General features: G+C 35.3%; 1 protein-coding gene and 1 non-coding gene across 2 annotated transcripts; both read right to left on the bottom strand.

Annotated features, from left to right (window-relative positions):
* Positions 1 to 697: 697 nt before the first annotated feature.
* On the bottom strand, positions 698 to 1,492 carry LOC110876420. The gene has a single exon (XM_022124593.1). The coding sequence runs from the start codon at positions 1,490 to 1,492 to the stop codon at positions 698 to 700; it is 795 nt and encodes a 264-aa protein (XP_021980285.1).
* A 15,075-nt stretch (positions 1,493 to 16,567) lies between these two features.
* LOC118482411 lies at positions 16,568 to 16,674 on the bottom strand. The gene has a single exon (XR_004868451.1). It is a non-coding gene; the product is annotated as a small nucleolar RNA R71 (small nucleolar RNA).
* Positions 16,675 to 18,442: the final 1,768 nt, after the last annotated feature.

Below are 18,442 nucleotides of genomic sequence, written 5' to 3'. Positions count from 1 at the left end.
AGCGTCGGAAGATTGTTATCTATGGCCTTCCACATAAAAGTGTTCAGCTTTTCTGGAATCCATCTGTTCCACCTCCATTTAAAAGCACTCGTAACCTGTTTCGATTTAAACAAAAGTGACTTCATAGACGCAACCGTAAAGCCTCCCTTATTGTCCCCCGTCCATTCCCAACGATCCCCTTCACTAGACAAGTTTACCTTCTCTAGCAGATTTTCCAACTCCTTTAGATCATCAGTCTCTTTTTAATCGAGACTGTGCTTTTTCCATCTCCATTTCCAAATCTTGTTTTGATTAACAAACTCAAAACAATCTTCGATCCGCACCGCTTTTTCTTTTTCTATACCATACAAATCTGGAAATTTATTTTTGAGAGGTTCATTCCCAACCCATAAGTCCCACCACAACCGTATGTCTATAAAACTTATACAACGTTATACTTCCTATTAAAAAATAATACCACATATATCAATTTGAAACACCTAATTAAAACACTCGGTAAACTTGATTACATTTCTGTGGCATTTTCCCTTATGTAAAATACAATTTATTAACAATTGTTTTTTGAATGGCCAACGAAACTTTCATTCATAAAACCAATACACAAACGATTCAGCCAGCAGCTGACCAAATTACAAAAACAAAAAGGAAACAAAAATAGAACAAAAAAGGAATAAAAGGAAAGAAAACAAGTCTTTCTCTACAAGATAAAATTGAAATCCCACCATTCTTGTTTTGTGATCGAGCTATATTTTGATCGTAGTTTCACACCTTGGAATGACGTATCCTTTATATCCTCGATAATCATCTGGGCCGATCTCAGTTTGCCTGTGAAAACTTTTTCGTTTATGTTTTTCCATAAAATCCACATCGATTGTATTGCTATTGCGTGTAACATTTTTCTCCTATGTCGACTCCTTTGACCTTCGAGTATCGATTGTAACAGTTCCGCTATGCTGCCATTTATGTTGACCGACTGTGTTTTGGTCCAGTTTTTCACTGCCTCCCATAATCTTGCCGCCAAGTTGCAACTCAGCAGAATATGTTCTGCAGATTCATCTCGAGCTCCACATATTTTGCAGGTAACGTCCTGCAGGTTTATGCCTCTGTCTCTCAATGCCACGACTGATGGAATCTTGTTTTCTATTGCTCGCCATACGAAAGCTGCACTTTTACCGGTCGCCCAACTGTTCCAGCAAAACATACTCGGAGATGAGTTCAAATCCAGGTTTCGGCCTAATGTAAGTTTCACATTTTTGACACTAAATTCTTGATGTTCATGATTCCTCCAAACCCAAATGTCCCCGACATGAGACCTTTTTTGTTGTTGTAATTGTACCTTTAGAGAATCGATCTCTTGTTTCTCCACATCAGTGTTCGGAGCCCTGGTCCATGCCCAATCCCAAAATGTACCCCCATTCATATTATTGTAAAGTTCCTTAATCTTTGCTTTCTTCTTTGCTACTAATACATAGAGATTTGGATATTGCACCATCAACGGATCATTGCCAATCCACGTATCTACCCAAAATAAAGTTTTATCTCCCAAACCCACTTTACTTTTGAAGTTATTCTTTATGTTGATGTTATTTTTCATGAAATCTTTAGCAATCTCCCCAATGTTCCTCCACACACCCGTTAAGTATTTTTTTTAAACGGTATAGATTCCACTTTCCTTTGGCTTTCATGTAACGATCCTATTACCCTTGCCCAAAGACTGTCTGCTTCCATTTTTATCCTCCACCACCACTTAGCTAGGAGAGCCAAGTTCGTCCTTTAAGTTTCCAATACCAAGACCCCCAAAATCTTCGAAGCCACCATTTTTCCCATTTTACCCACCTAATCTTTTTAATCATATTACAGCCTCCCCATAGGAATTTTCTACGTATCCCTTCTAGTACCCTTAGGACCCCATTCGGACATTTATAGAGAGACAGATAGTAGTTAGGTAAACTACCCAAATAACTTTACCGGCGAAAGATAGATTCTTAGCCTTCCAATTAGAAAGTCTTTTGTTAAACAAATCAATTATTTCCTTCCAATTAACGATTCTGTTCAAATTTGCTCCAACTTTTAACCCGAGATACACAAATGGGAATTTACCTTCCTTACAATTGAAAAATGTTGCCATATTCTTCACGTCCTCCTGACTGGTTCCTAACCCCGTATAAATGACTCTTTCTCGAATTTACCTTTAAGCCTAAGATTAAGTAGAAAATGCGGAGAATTCTTTTGAGATTTCTCACATTATCATTCTCCCACTCTCCAATGAATATAGAGTCGTCTGCATATAGCATGTGGGTCAAATAAGGGCCGTTCCTTTGTAATTTTATACCATGAAAAATATTATTTTCTTTTGCATTCTCCATCATGACGTGTAACGCTTCCATAGCAATAATAAAGAGGAAAGGAGATAAGGGATCGCCCTGTCTTAGTCCTCTTTTGTACTGAAATTCCCCCGTTGGTGAGCCGTTTACCAATACTAATCCTCTACCTGCGAATAATATACCCATAACTCAATTCCTCCGCTTTGGAGGAAATCCCATATGTGCTAAGACGGAGATCAAAAATTTCCAATTCAAAGTATCATAGGCTTTTTCTATATCTGCTTTGAAAACAAATAGATTCTTCCCCGACTTTTTTGCCCAACCCATCACTTCATTTATAACTAGAGGACCATCGATTATGTTCCTGTCTGACATAAAGACCGATTGAACATTCGAGACAATACTCTTAATGACGCCTTTAATTCTATTAGCTAATACTTTCGAAATTATCTTATTTACCACACCCACTAGAGATATTGGTCTAAAATCTGAAAAAGTGATAGGGTCTACTACCTTTGGTATAAGGGCTATGAACGAAGCACTGCACGAATGATGGATAGATCCGTGTGTAAAGAACTGATTCATTACCTCCATAATAAGCCCCTTCATATCCTCCCAATATGATTTAATTAGTTTAAAAGTTACCCCATCCGGTCCCGGCGACTTGTTGATACCACAATCCCACACCGCACTACGTACCTCTTGAATTGTGAACGGACCGATTAGACCTTCAGCTTGAACCCCGCTTAACTTTTTGAATCCATCTGCACTGATTCTCGGTCTTCTAATTATCGGTTCTTTGAATTTTTCTTCATATAAGAATTTTCCCTTATTGTGTTTCCTTACATTTTAAACTCTCGTAATTACAAACCCTAAAACCGTAGCCAGGAATTCTAAATTCTATGTGAAGAAATCATTACTCCAAAATTCTATAACTAAAGGAAACTTATATAACACCTAAGTAATTAAAAACATGTGAAACACGAAAATTCGTTGCTATTGATTATCACTAATCACTAATTCGAATCAAAATCCTAAATCATCAAAACCATCATAAAATTCAGTTGATTAATATCATTAACAAATTCAATAGTAATAATAAAATCAGTTTTTTGAAAAACTGAATCGCAAATGTCTATCGATTCTGAGTTGTGATTGTCCATTGTTAAAATTAAAACCCTTGGTCCGGTTGTTTTTTTATTTTTCAGAATCTCGATAGACGATCATGTGTTTTTACAGACCCTTCAAGGCCCAATGCCCTTGTTTAGGCTCACTCTCCCTTCTGATTTCATAAAATACAATTTACTAAACATAGCCATTTATAGTTGATCAGTCTTCAGTTATCTCTTTAATAAGTAGAATTTTGAATTATACAAAAACAAACAACTGATAGGTGGAAAAAACACATATGATATTTTGCCGCAACATTATTTCAACTATATTAAAATATTCCACAAATTTTATCATTTTCCTAAGATCTTTTGCAGCAAAACGTCAAAAGCCCACCAATATAAACGGGCTCCACATCGGCAATTCTCCTAGTCCAAAACATAAAAATAGTTGTTCCGATGTCACTTGTCACTTGGATAACATTGTCACCAAAATATTATTTATAATTAAGATTATGTTATCTTATTTTAAAAAAATTATAGATCTTTTAAACACGCATTAATATAAATTAATCTAATCCATTCCTAACCTTCAGAATTGATCTTTCTCATCTATTCTATCCTTCAAACTACTTTTTCAATTAAAAAATAAATAAAATCGATAGAGACTAATACAAAATAAAAAATTTTAAGGCCACACTTTGTATTCTTGCATTTTGAATTAAGTTGATGGACAGTCCGACCAACAGTCCCTAGTTGTGATTCATACTTTCCAAGGATCCACTTCCAAAAATAACCAGATTATTGTTTATTCCTATTTTTGTGGTCTTTCGAGAATCTAATTCAATCCTTGGCCAATGCATCTTCTTTCAAGTCTTTTGAAACATTAGAGTCTTTGTTGGTTTGTGTGATGAGTGGGGTTTTGTCACTTGACTTGTCAGATTGTTGGTCTTTAGGTTGACACTAGGCAAGGTTTGGGTCTTGTGTTTACAATGGATCAATGTTAGGTTGATTCCGCGAGACGTGGAACTCATTGTACGAATGTTGTAGCAAAAATTGAAAATTGCAAGAATTGGGGTTGCTTTTGTGAAATTTGTGGGAAAGGGTGGTGGATTTTGAGCACCGTACATTTGCCTTTGTTTCGTCTTCAACCCGTTTAACTAGCATTACTATAGGTTGAATCCATTGAAGTGATGTAATAAAATATAAAATAATAATGTAATAACAATATTGAGAGAGAATGATTAAGAATGGTATGAAAAATATGAAGATGTTAAATGGTATATATAGAGACTAATTTTTATCAATTAGGAAAATTAAAAAATAGTAGTTCAGCGGCTACTTAAACGATAACAACTGGGTTGAGTTTGGATTAGCCATGTTGCTAGGGTAGTTTTTAGGGCGGTATCGCATCACCGACAGTGGCGGAGCCACACTTTAAACAACGGTGTCGTCCGACACCATTGAATTTTATGTAGCAAATACAACGTATAATAGAAAAAATTCGAGCGACACCATTGTTTTTTACGAGCGACACCATTGTTTTGTTTTCTTCTAAAAGAATTACATAATAAACAAATTTATATTAAAAAAATTAAGCCCAGTTACTTGAATTTAATTAGTATAATTTAAATTATTAAAGGTCCATGCTCATATTTTATTTTTTCTAATCCACTAAGCATTATAGTCTTATGTCTAATTGATTTTGTTTCTATTGTTTAACCTAATAGGATGTTTGATCTCAATGATGTGTGCATTTGTTTGTTATAATGAAAAAGAGGGTTTATTTATTTATTTTTTTGTAAGAGGCCATTGAAAAATTATGAATCGTTCTCAAAACATGAAAATGCGTACATAGCAACTATTAAATGCATTATGACTTTGTAATTTTATTATATGTTTTTATTCAATGACATTGTACTTTTACTGTGATATTTGCTTTTATTATCTAATTTGACCCGACTAGATCCGAACCGATCCAAAAAAGTTCGACTCCGGGTTACTATAACCCAAAATATCCATAAAAAATGACACCATAAGAAAAAATTTCTGGCTCCGCCACTGATCACCGATGTGGTGTTCCTGCTGGTCTCGCTCCTTGTCGTCTCCTAAGTGTTGTCGCATCCACTTTGTACCCCCTTTAATAATTTAGCATGTGAAGTTGTAAACACCAATTGAAAATTATGACAATGACTAGCGAATTTCAATACGAACCCCCTAATTTGTCAATAAAGCTCCCATCCACACCTAAGGCTATGTGTTATGAAGGGGCTTCGATTGGGTTTTATTGAGAAAAAAATGCTGCTAAAAGGGTATTATGAAAAGGTTAGTTAGGGCTTTATTAATCAACATTTAGTCATTATACATACATACATACATACATACATACATACATACATACATACATACATACATACATACATACATACATACATACATACATACATACATACATACATACATACATACATACATACATACATACATACATACATACATACATACATACATACATACATACATACATACATACATACATACATACATACATACATACATACATACATACATACATACATACATACATACATACATACATACATACATACATACATACATACATACATACATACATACATACATACATACATACATACATACATACATACATACATACATACATACATACATACATATATACACAATGGGAGGTTCATTTAAGAATAAAATTTAATTGAGAAGAAAAAACAACAAATGGTACAACTGTAAAATATTAAGTAGTTTTTCTTTTTTCTCGTTTATTACTATCTTTAACTAATTGATTAGTCATAAAGACAGTCATCCTATACACTAATTTTTTTTTTTGGTCTACACACATAAAAACTTATCCTACACATTTCAAAATTTATTCTACACATATTTAAATTTATCTTACAAACTCGTAATTTATCCTACACATATTTAAAATTATCCTACACTACTCGTAGTTTATCCTACACACATAGTAATTTATCCTACACTCTAAATTATTATTTTTTGATTATTTGAAAAAAATTTTGAAAATAAGTTACAAATTAAATATAGTTAACTATTAAAGAGGAAGACTAAAAATTAATAATCTATGTAAGTTTACAAATATACCCTTACATTAAAATTAAATGCAAATATTAAATGAAGTAAAATGAAATATTCTTATTGGTTGAAACTTTTTTTTTCTTTTTACAAAAAAATTCTTCTTATTTGAACCCTCCACTATATATATATATATATATATATATATATATATATATATATATATATATATATATATATATATAGGGTGGGAGTTCCTACAAAGTCTTTTTTTCCTACAAAGTGTAAAAAGTCATAGAACACCATAATGTCAGCCATAAAACACACTCAAAACCCAAAAATAACAAAGTGAAGATTACTAAAACGCCATATCTGTGGGTTTTGTGTTGTGTTTTAGATGATAAGGCTTTGATTATCGAATGACTAACATTAGTGTGTTTTATGTTGATTATCATGTTGTGTTTTAGATGATAAGGCTTTGATTATCAAATGACTAACATTAGTGTGTTTTATGTTGATTATCATGTTGTGTTTTATATTTATAGTTCTAATGTTCTATGATGGTGTGTATGAAGTTTTTATGGATTGTTAGGGTTTTGCTATTGTGTTTTAGTGATCTTCACTCTGTTATTTGTGGGTTTTAAGTGTGTTTTATGATTGAAATTGTGGTGTTTTATGACTTTGTACACTTTGTAGGAAAAATGGACTTTGTAGCACCATATATATAGGGTAGGAGTTGGCTACAAATCCTACTTTCCCTACAAAGTGTAGGAAGCAATCTCCTTGTGACATGTGGCATCTAGTGTTATTTTACTAAAGAGATTTAAGGTAATTGAATAACTACAACAATTTATAGAAGATTTTATACCATAACAATAAAAAGTTATTTTTATGGAAGCTTATGTCTATTAACTATTCAAAATTGGCAGTTAAATCATTCATATACACGGTTAATTCACCCGAAGTTCGAAACATAAAACAAACTCATCATTTCTTAACATTGTGTTTTATTAGTTTACGGTTGTATTATATCAATTTTCAGAATTAAACACACCCCTCATATTTCGAAACATAAAACACGTTCGTTATTTCTTGACGTTATGTTTTATCAGTTTCCGATTTCTTCACATTGTGTTATACCAGTTTTCACAATTAAACACACCCCTCACTTATAAAACACAATAGTGTCTGAAATGCACAATATAAAAAAATAATTGTAGTGCACATGTGTAATAATTCACATGTGTAGTACACATACACACGTGTACTATTACACATGTGCACTACAAAAAAAAATTTGAAAAAAAAAGTTTTTTTATATAATTTAAATAGCGAAAATTGGTATGCAAAAAAAAATTGGTATGTTTTTTAGGCTATATATATATATATATATATATATAGGGGATGGATCATGAGAAAACTAGTTTAAATGAGAAAACAAAAAAACTAACTAAAAAAACCTAAAAAAATACCAATTTTTTTTTTTACAAGTTTTTAAAGAAAAATCGCTACTTTTTATGTATGGAAAAAAATTTTCAAAAAAAAAAAAAATTGTTGTACTGCACATGTGCACTAATACGGAAAGCCTAAACCACTTAACCCACCCCCCAAAAACCTAAACCCCCCCACCCCACCCCCCAAAAACCTAAATTCACCCTCCCACCAAAAGCCTAACCCCCCACCCCCAAAAACCTAAACCCCCCCCACCCCCACCCCCCAAAAACCTAAAACTAGACCCTAAACATAAACCCGAAAAAAACCTAAACCCCCCACCCCACCCCCCCAAAAACCTAAATTCACCCTCCCACCAAAAGCCTAACCCCCCCAACCCCCAAAAACCTAAACCCTCCACCCCCTCCCCCCCAAAAACCTAAAACTAAACCCTAAACATAAACCCGAAAAAAACCTAAACCCCCCACCCCACCCCCCAAAAACCTAACCCCCCCCCCCCCACACCCAAAAACCTAATCCTAATCCTCCAAAAAAACTAACCCTAAAAGCTAAACTAGACTCAAAAAGCTAATTTTAAGCATGTAATGCAATTGTAGTACATGTTATATTGCACATGTGCACTACTATAATAATAGTGTTGAAAACAAGACGACACCATAAATCTTTTTTTATGTCATAAAAAATATGCTCGAATATACTTGAATGAAAGATAAGAAAATTTGTGATCTTATGGTGCCATTTTTGTTTCAAAATGATAACGTATGGAGAAATGGGAAATGTTTGAAAAGTTATATATTTTTTTTCCAATTTTACCCCTCCTTCATTAAAAGTCTCCCTCCCCCTCCTTTTTAGTGAATTTTAGTTAGTTTTCTAGTTTTCTCATTATATCTAGTTTTCTCATGATCCTCTCCCTATATATATATATATATATAGGGTGGGATTCATGCGAGAACCACCTTTATTGGGAGAACCAATGTGAACACAACAAAAAAATCTAAAAAAACCTAACATCCCCCCCCCCTCAAAAAAAAAAAAAAAACTAAACCCCCTCACCCCTCACCCAAGCTAAATGCTAAAAACTAAACCCCCCCAAAAACCTAAAAAAGTCTAAAAAATCACACAATTTTTTTTTAATATTTTTTATGTAAAAATCGCTACTTTTAGTAGCAATTTTTTTTTAAAATTTTAATAACGAAATCTAGCAATTTTTCATTAAAAAATATTAAAAAAAATTATGTGTTTTTTAGCTATTTTTAGGTATTTTTGGTTGTGTTCACATTGGTTCTCCCGGTTCTCGCAATAAAGGGTGGTTCCTAAATGATCCTTCTCCTATATATATATATATATATATATATATATATATATATATATAGGGTCGGGATTTAGAGAAAATGGTAGAAAGTGTGAGAACGCTTATGGATCGTCCGATCAAAACAATCTATGGACTAGATTAGCGCGGTGGCATTTTCGTAAATAACATCAATTTTATTACGTGGACGCGCTTCATTAAGGGTAAAAGCGTCTTTTGACTACTCCAAACAAAAACCATCTCATGAAAATAAAACGCCAAAACAAAAATCACACAGCATTCTGCTAAAAACGTCATTAGATATAAAACGCCAAACTTAATTATAGTAAAATCCCGCCTAAAAAAACGGCCAAAAAATCCTATATATACAACAACTCAGACCTTCAATTAAAAAACACACAAAAAAAACCCCAAAAGTCATATTTAATATATACCATTCGACTGATAAACGCCAGTAAAGCCAAACATGAAATATATTGCTGTCAATAAAGTGTAGCTGTATGATGTGGACAACATTGTCAGTTATCTTTCTTAACTGAGGATTAACAATGTTATCCATCACCATACAGCAACACTTTATTGATTTTAGCATGATCAAATTTACAGTTTTAAGATGGTTTATTTTGTGGCGTTCTTTTTCTCAGTAAATGTGACAACCGTAAAAAATCCAGGTATCCGTACAATTTAATTAACCATGATTAGTGCTTAATGACTGTGCTGAATTACAAATGACTGCTTCCTGATTTTTGTGTCATACTTACATGTGCATCACATTTCATAATGTCACATCATTTTTACATACAAACTTTATCGACATAGACGATGCACAAAGCACAGCTAGCACAGTTAGCGGATAACTCAGAAAAATGCTGACAAAGTTCAGTACATAGACGGACGATGTTTTGAGACCCCGTATGGGCCAGAGACAAGGTACTACACTAGTATAGTGTGTAGGAAAGTGAGGATCACAAAACTGCATTCCTAAGTGATAGTTTGAGTGCCGAAAAGTGCCTAAAACCCACTTAAAGTGCTGAATTTAGCACATTTCAGCAAAAATCATCAATTTAACAAGCTAGTAACATGCAAAAATATGACTAAATGGTCCTGAATGCTTTCCTAAGTGTCGGGAATTAAAAGTGTCACAAAAGGGTACATAAAGATCACTAAACGGTATAGTTTAGCACTTTAACGAACCAGTATCTAACCGAACAACCAGACACTACCCGAAACACCAAAATTACACTAGAAGCATTGTTTTAATATTTCTGAGCTAGTTATGATCCTCGAACATCATGACACCTCCTAAAATATCTAGTAACTAACTTAACTAACTATATACTTGGATTTGAACTTTAAACAAACTAGATGATTTGAAGCTACACCTATACCCCCCCCCCCACTATCTCACATCCACCAAGGCCCCTTACACATTTGATTTTATTACAATTGTTTAATAGATTTGCATGGTACTTAGAGAACATAAAATCCAATGGATAAGCACATGTTGGAGTGTTATATAACTTAACCACTAGACTATGATCTTCATTACCTTCCATACTTCACAGCACCTTCACTCCCTTCCCCTCTCCTTGGCTCTCGGCCGAACCCACAACCATCTGCCACCATCACCATTCATTCAAGCTCATCCATTCTAAGGCCATACAAAGGTGTTTGAGGGTACATAAGGAAGCTTGGTGGCATTGGAAGTGGAAGGACCTTTCTTACTTGCTTTTATCCAACAAATTTGTCATCTACAACTTCTTGTGTTCATCCCTAGCCATAAAGCTAGTAGTAAGGCCCTTATAACCCTTTGTTACTTCTAATTTTGTTGGTTAAAAGATGTTATGTGATGAAAATCATGTAGAACACTAAAGAACTTAATCATGAAACTTTAACATAAGCTTATTAACATATGAATACATGTTGATTTGTGTTTATTTGCTTCATGATGATTGATGATTTGTGTTAGTGATGTTAGACATCATAAGAAACCTACTAGATTGTGATTAAACACATGATCTAGTAAGTTAAGGTGATGATCTTGTGAAAGACCAAGATCATCATGCTTTATGTTTTCATGAACTTGAAAAATGAAAATGATTTTGTGAATGATGAAGTATGTAATATGTTACTAGACATAAATTTGAATGATTTCAAAAATAGTTTTCCAAAGAAACCAAGTTAAATCACAAGATTTTCATGAACATTATTTTAAAAGAAACTAACCATGTTTCTAGTGGTAAAACAAGTATAAGAATACATTGTTTACAAGAAAAATTCAAGAGAATGATTCTTGGAAAAATCATCTAGTAAGTTGTAAACACCTAAATCTTTCAAGAATGAAGTTTATAAAGAAGTAAATGCACTTTAAAGGGTAACTAAATCTACTAAACACACTATAAAGTTACTACAAGTCTTTATGAAAATTCAAGTTCATGATTTTTATGTAGATAGCATTGTTTAGGCACTCGGTAAGTGTAGATTGATTGTTGATTGTTTGTGATGATTTTGAAAAGAAAATGATATGCTTTGATAGCATGGACACCTCTATCTTTAGGGGAAACTATGGCAAAATTTTATAAAAATATAAACACTTAGAAAAATATTTTCTAAACAAATATTCACAAGTGTGATTAAACTATGGTTTTCAATATAAACTTTGCCATAGATTTTGTTACAAAAATACAAGTATTGGAGGTTGGTTTTTATAAATAAAAATGGATAAATATGTATTTAGAATATATATTTACATTAGACACATTGTGGGTGATTAGTTGTATACTTTGTGTATTAGTTATATTATTTTAGGATTTAAAGTAATATAACTTAACAAAATACCAAGAAATTTCAATCCAAAATAATACCAAAAATCATAAGGAATATATATATAAGTTACACACAAAATATTGTGGAACCGAACGCAAGAACGTAACTTACAAAAATATTCCGGAAAATACCGTTATAAATATATTTTTGGTAAATATTATTTTGGATACGAAAGAAATGAAAATATGATTTTTATTATTATTACAAAGAATATCATATTTTCGACAAGGAGAAAATATATTATTTTTGGGCGTAAAAATATATTTTCATAATATATTTAGAAGATATATGATTTTTGAGAAAAATATATATTTTCTTGAAATACATTATTTTGGACAAAATAAGTTTATATATATTTTCTAAAGTGAGACTTGAAAATATATTAATTTGGAACTACAAATAGTTTTACCAAAAGAAAGATTATGAATAATTTTTCTAAGTGATATTCCTTAAAACATGTGTTTTGGAAATAAATATTGGATATTTATTCAATATTCCGGAATAATCAAGTATGAGCATACGAAAATACATGTATGAGATACCCCCATCCTTGGGAATGAAATATAAGTATAAATACTTGAGAAGTATTATTACAAAAATATTGGTTAACAATTATTCCAAAAATTATAAATATAATTTAAGTTGAAATATTAATTATTTTAACAAGTAATTATAACTTGGAATAATATTGAAGACATAAAAGAAGCGTAACTCAAAAACATAAATACTAAGGCAAGGCATGGCCCGTTCGTCTAATAGACCCTAGTACATTGTAGCTAGTCGTGGTTGCTGACGAGATTTGGGTTACGAGTACCGAAGACGCAAAACAGTGAGTTCATGTCCCCCTTTTCTTTAAACTGTTTTGTTTATTAACTTCGGGGGTGAAATACATGTTAGAAAAGGATTACATACAAATACAATTGGTATGGTTAGCCTAGGAAAGTACCATAGATCATGTGAATGGGTAGGCGGATACTTGAGACCATTAATCCTCGTATAAGGACCGAGGGGCATGAGTGATAGATCTATTTGGGTGTAGCGAGCCCACACCCATGAGGACCAGGGTGGCCCATAGGGTGACTATGTCTTCCAGCCGGAAGCCTAGTATAAATTTGCTAGGTTTGAGTCTTCCTACACCGTCACACATATCGGTGTCCTTGCAAACCATTGGTGATCTTTTCCTTGTTTGCTTTCATACTGGGATTTACGAATACTGTTTACAAAGGTTTATACATACATATACGAAACACATGAACTCGCTCAACTTTTGTTGATGTTTTCAAATTACATGTATTTCAGGGAATTAAGTGGATCTGGCAGGTGTTGCATGTTTTCAAGCTGCGTCATGAATAAAAGATGTCATCCGGGGTCGTAGGGTTTATGAGATGTATCTTATTCCTAGACGGGATACATGTTTCTAAACTCGGTTTTAGTTAAGGTCTTTTGTTGAGTCTTCGTGAACTCATTTAAACATGTTGTGGTTGTAACTTAAAATTTGGTGTCTACGTTTCAAACAAGTATGTTGTGATATTTTCAAACTAAATTTTATGGATGAACATCTTATGGTTTTATCATATAGCATTGTTATGATTGAATGCTATGGTATTAAGAAAGTCACACCAATAATCACGCTTCCGCAAAAGTCAGGGTGTGACAGTAAAACGCCAAAAAAGATAACATTTTGGCTGAAAGGGTGTAAACTCTATAATATTTTGCTGCATGAAATGGACAAAAATTATAGAAAAGGAGGCTGATTTCATACGAAAGTCGAAACAGCCAGTGAAGATGCTTCGAAAGAAGAAAGAGACTGGTGACAGTGAAGATTTGGAAGATCATGATATGCACAAAATGCAACATATAAATTACATCAAATGCGGTATAAAACTAACCTTTTTTTAGTATTAATGTTGGAAAAAGTGTGTTTTTGTCTTCCTTTTGTATTTTCAGGATTAAATGAGCTCAAATGAACAAAAGAAGCAAAAAGGCGGCTAAATCTAACATAAATACAAGAAAAGGAATAAACGTGGCATGCTCGACCCCCCGACAGCATCTTCCCAAGCAAAAACAAGAGAACAGAAGGCTGAACACGCCCCGTGCTCAATGAGCACGGGGGCGTGACCAAGTGTCTGCAGAAGAGACAAAGTTGTAGAAGCTTCTATCACCCAGCACGGGGGCGTGCCCAGCAGACACGGGGCCGTGGTCAACTCTAAGATTCGCAGAATCTGAGGAAATATTGATAGTACAGATACGCTTCTGCACATGGGGTCGTGCCCAGCGGACACGGGGGGCATGGTCAACTAATGCAGACAAACTGCAATTAATGAAGAAAGAGAAGGAGGATGGACACGGGGCCGTGCCCGAGCTGTTGATCAGGCTATAAATAGGGGTGCTTGCTCATTTGCAAACCATCCCTTGGCACACCACCTCTCTCACACTTCACCCACCCACCACCACCATCACAACACCATCATCCACCACCATCATCCATCATCCATCATAGAGTGTGTGAGTCATCTCGGGATCCAAGATTGAGCGTAAGAGTTCTTAACAATTACAGGCCATATTTGCCTAAGTCTCTTACATCACTTGGTGAAGACAAGTGTCTAGTGTAATACTTTTTATTTTTAATCTTTTCGCACTTTTTATTTGGTTATGTATTAATGACTTTAATAACTAGTTTCTTATGTTGAAGGTGATTCTTCCTTATCGTTTGTCCGTGGTGTCTTGGCATTATTTTACTGTCTATATAAAATAAAAGATTTTCACCATTCATATCTCCACGGTCTATATGGAGATATGTTGGCTACCTGGTCGGGGGTTAAGGGAATGGTTTGGTAAGAGTCTTGTCTTGTTCAGTGTATAGATCCTGCAAGGACCTGGGTCAAATTTAGTAGGACCTCCTTCAATACCGACCGGTATTGGATGGCGGGGGTCCAAACTCTTTGATCCCCTCATATGTAAGCTACTATTAAAACTTTAACCCGGCTACTTAGGACTGTATCCCTGCTGACTCAGACTACTTAGCCGAGGGTAACGTCACCTTCAAAAGAGGGGCCTACCACATTATGCATTAATAACTTAATTAATTATCTTTCAAATAATCCGACCCTTTAGGATTGTATCCTTGCTGACTCAAACTACTGGGTTGAGGGTAACATCACCTTCAAAAGAGGGGTCTACTACAATAACTAAGATAATCTCTTAAAAAATGCAAAAGTGCGGAAATAATCAAAGGTTACACTACACACGAGTCGGATCCAAGTGATTCATCTTGTCTATCTGTTTTTACTTTTATTTTTATTTTTCAGCATTTTTAGTTTTTATTTTCTAGTTTAAAACCTTTTTCTAAACTTTTGATTTGATTAAATGTTGAGGATAAACCGGTATTAAAAGCTCTTGTGTCCTTGGACGACCTCGGTATCTTACCAACACTATACTACGCTCACAATGGGTGCACTTGCCCATATGTATGTTTGGTGTTAGTAAAATATCGTTTTCATAAATTTAAAACTTGACTAACGTGTAAAAAGGGCTAAAAATATACATAAAAACCTATAACACCACACGCGCATCAAGTTTTTGGCGCCGTTGCCGGGGACACAAGGATTTTAAGAAAGTTAGGAATCAACAGCCTAATCGTTTTTTCTAATTTTTCTGTTTTTTTTAGGATTTTACTTAGATTTTCAGTTTCTGCAGAGCTCAGCACGGGCCGTGCCTGGTCGGACACGGGCCGTGCCCAGTATTGTTATTGGCAGTTTTTATTTTCCGAGTTACAGAGAGTTGAGCATGGGGCTGTGTCGGTGCAACACGGGGCCGTGTCGAACTCCCCAGTAACAGGGATCCGGAAAACAATCACTGTATCTCCGACCACGGGCCGTGTTCATTTGAACACGGGGCCGTGGTGAAGCTTCTGACCAACGTTCTTTTTGTTTTTATTGCAGGACTTGGAACCCAGGCGCCACATCTGAACTTTCCACGTTGTGTATGAACTCCAGTTCTAATAGAGACATAAAAGAACCCTAGACGAACCCGAACGCTTTCTAAGAAGAAGACTTAAAGCTAAAAATCAAGAGAAAGTTTCGGGAGATCCACTTCCAATAGCGGACCAACGTACCCTCATGGATTACCTACGACCCACCGTAGGTAATCTCGGTGCCGCTATCAATGCACCGAATGTCTAAGCCAACAACTTCGAATTTCGGCCGCATTTGATAGAAATGCTTCAAAACTTCGCAACCTTCCATGGGCTTGCGGACGAGTATCCCCATCTACATATTACTAATTTCTTAGAAATATGTTATACCTTTCGGATCAATGGAGCATCAAACGACGACATCCACCTTCGAATGTTTCCATTCTCACTAAAGGACCGAGCTAAGGCTTGGCTCAATACCCTCCCAGTTGGCTCGGTAAACACCTGGGATGAACTAGCCCAAAAGTTTCTATATAAATATTTCCCTCCTGCTAAAACGGCTAAATTAATAACTGAAATTAATACATATTCACAAGAGGATGGGGAATCCTTATACGAAACTTGGGAAAGGTTCAAGGAGCTACTAAGAAAGTGTCCTTATCACGGTCTTGCGGTATGGCAACAAGTATCCACTTTCTATAATGGGTTGTTGCCACACACAAGACAAACACTTGACTCTAGCTACGGGGGACTTTTAGGTAATCGTCGCCCAAATGAAATATATAATCAAATTGAGGAAATTGCCCAAACCAATTTTCAGTGGCACACTCCCTGAGGCAATAAATCTATTGCCCCGGGCGCCCATAAGGTTGACGAAAGCACCTCTTTACAAGCTCAAATCGAGGCTCTTTCTTCAAATATCAAAAAGCTAGAGATGGCAAAAACGGCCTCAGTTATGGCTTGTGAGGGGTGTGGTGGGCCACATGAAAATTGGAGTTGTATGAAAGAAGTAGATAATCATACAGAATCGGTAAACTACATTGACAATAGACCTAGGCCGTCGGGTCCTCCAACGGGTACCTACAACCAAGGATGGCGTAACCACCCTAACCTTGGTCGGAGAGAACCCGGCAATGGTAGTAACCAAAAAAATCTTAACCAACGAACAAACTTTCAACAACCAAGAAACGAGTCTCAAAATTTCTCTCAACAACAAGGTGGACGAGAAAGGCTTGAAGATACTGTATCTCGCCTCATCTCCGACACCGAAAAGAAAAACTCGGATCGATTTCAACAATTAGAATCGAATTTCAGAAATCAACAAGCTAGTATTCAAAACATTGAAAAACAATTGAATCAATTAGCTCAAAATTTCTCCGAGAGACACAAGGCGCGTTACCAAGTAATACCGAAACCAACCCAAAGGCGCAAGTACATCTCATCACCTTGAGAAACCGTACCGTGGGTCCCGAGGAGGCTCCATTACCGCCAACTGAAAGAAGCCAATCTAGCCAAACCGCAACTCCACCCACGCCCCAACAAGAGAAGGCTTCTTCACCAATTCAAGAGCCCACTAAGACTCCTCCGGTTCCATAACCCGGTCGGTTAATTTGTCAAAAGACCGATAAGCAATTCGCAAAATTCGAAAATTTACTAAAACAATTGCATGTTAATATTCCATTTATCGAAGTCCTAACTCAAATGCCTAAATATTCAAAATTTATGAGGGACTTCCTCACTAATAAAAGGAAAATTGAATCATTGCAACTAGTTAATTTAGGCGAAGAATGCTCCGCTCTACTACTCAACAAACTCCCGCAAAAGAAGATTGACCCTGGAAGCTTCACAATTCCTTGTTCGATTGGGGAATCCCCCATTCACAATGCACTAGCCGATCTTGGGGCTAGCATCAACCTCATCCCCGCATCAATGTTCAACCGACTCAGGGAAAACAAGCCCTACAAAAATGAGCATACAACTCGCCGATAGGTCCGTCAAATTTCCGCAAGGTGTCGCTGAAAATCTATTGGTCAAAGTCGGCTTATTTGTCTTCCTGGCCGACTTTGTCATACTAGATATGGAGGAAGATACCAAAGTCCCACTCATTCTAGGTAGGCCATTCCTAGACGGCCCAAGCAGTGGTAGATATGAATGATGGAACACTAACATTGAGGATTGGGGACAAGGAGATGAAGTTTGGAGTTGGAAAGAAAGTAGAGGACGACGACCCGGTCAACTACATGAAGGTCATAGACTCAAGTTTGGCTGATGCTCTCCGACGGTGCAGCATGGGATGCAAAACATCCCACTTGGGTAACATATGACCAGGCTTTGGGTCTAGCCAAGGACCCTTATAAACGTAGCGCACCACGGAGGCATTCCGCGGAGCTATCCTTTGTTTAGTTTAGATTAATTTTTATGCTTTCTAGTTTAGTTT

The sequence above is a fragment of the Helianthus annuus genome, chromosome 9 (genome assembly GCF_002127325.2).
Source record: "Helianthus annuus cultivar XRQ/B chromosome 9, HanXRQr2.0-SUNRISE, whole genome shotgun sequence".
Lineage (NCBI taxonomy): Eukaryota > Viridiplantae > Streptophyta > Magnoliopsida > Asterales > Asteraceae > Helianthus > Helianthus annuus.
This window is presented reverse-complemented; position numbering and strand designations above follow the sequence as displayed.

What these genes read in the sequence shown, in the direction of transcription:
- LOC110876420 (XM_022124593.1), bottom strand. Translation starts at nt 1,492, where the DNA reads ATGGTGCAATATCCAAATCTCTATGTATTAGTAGCAAAGAAGAAAGCA.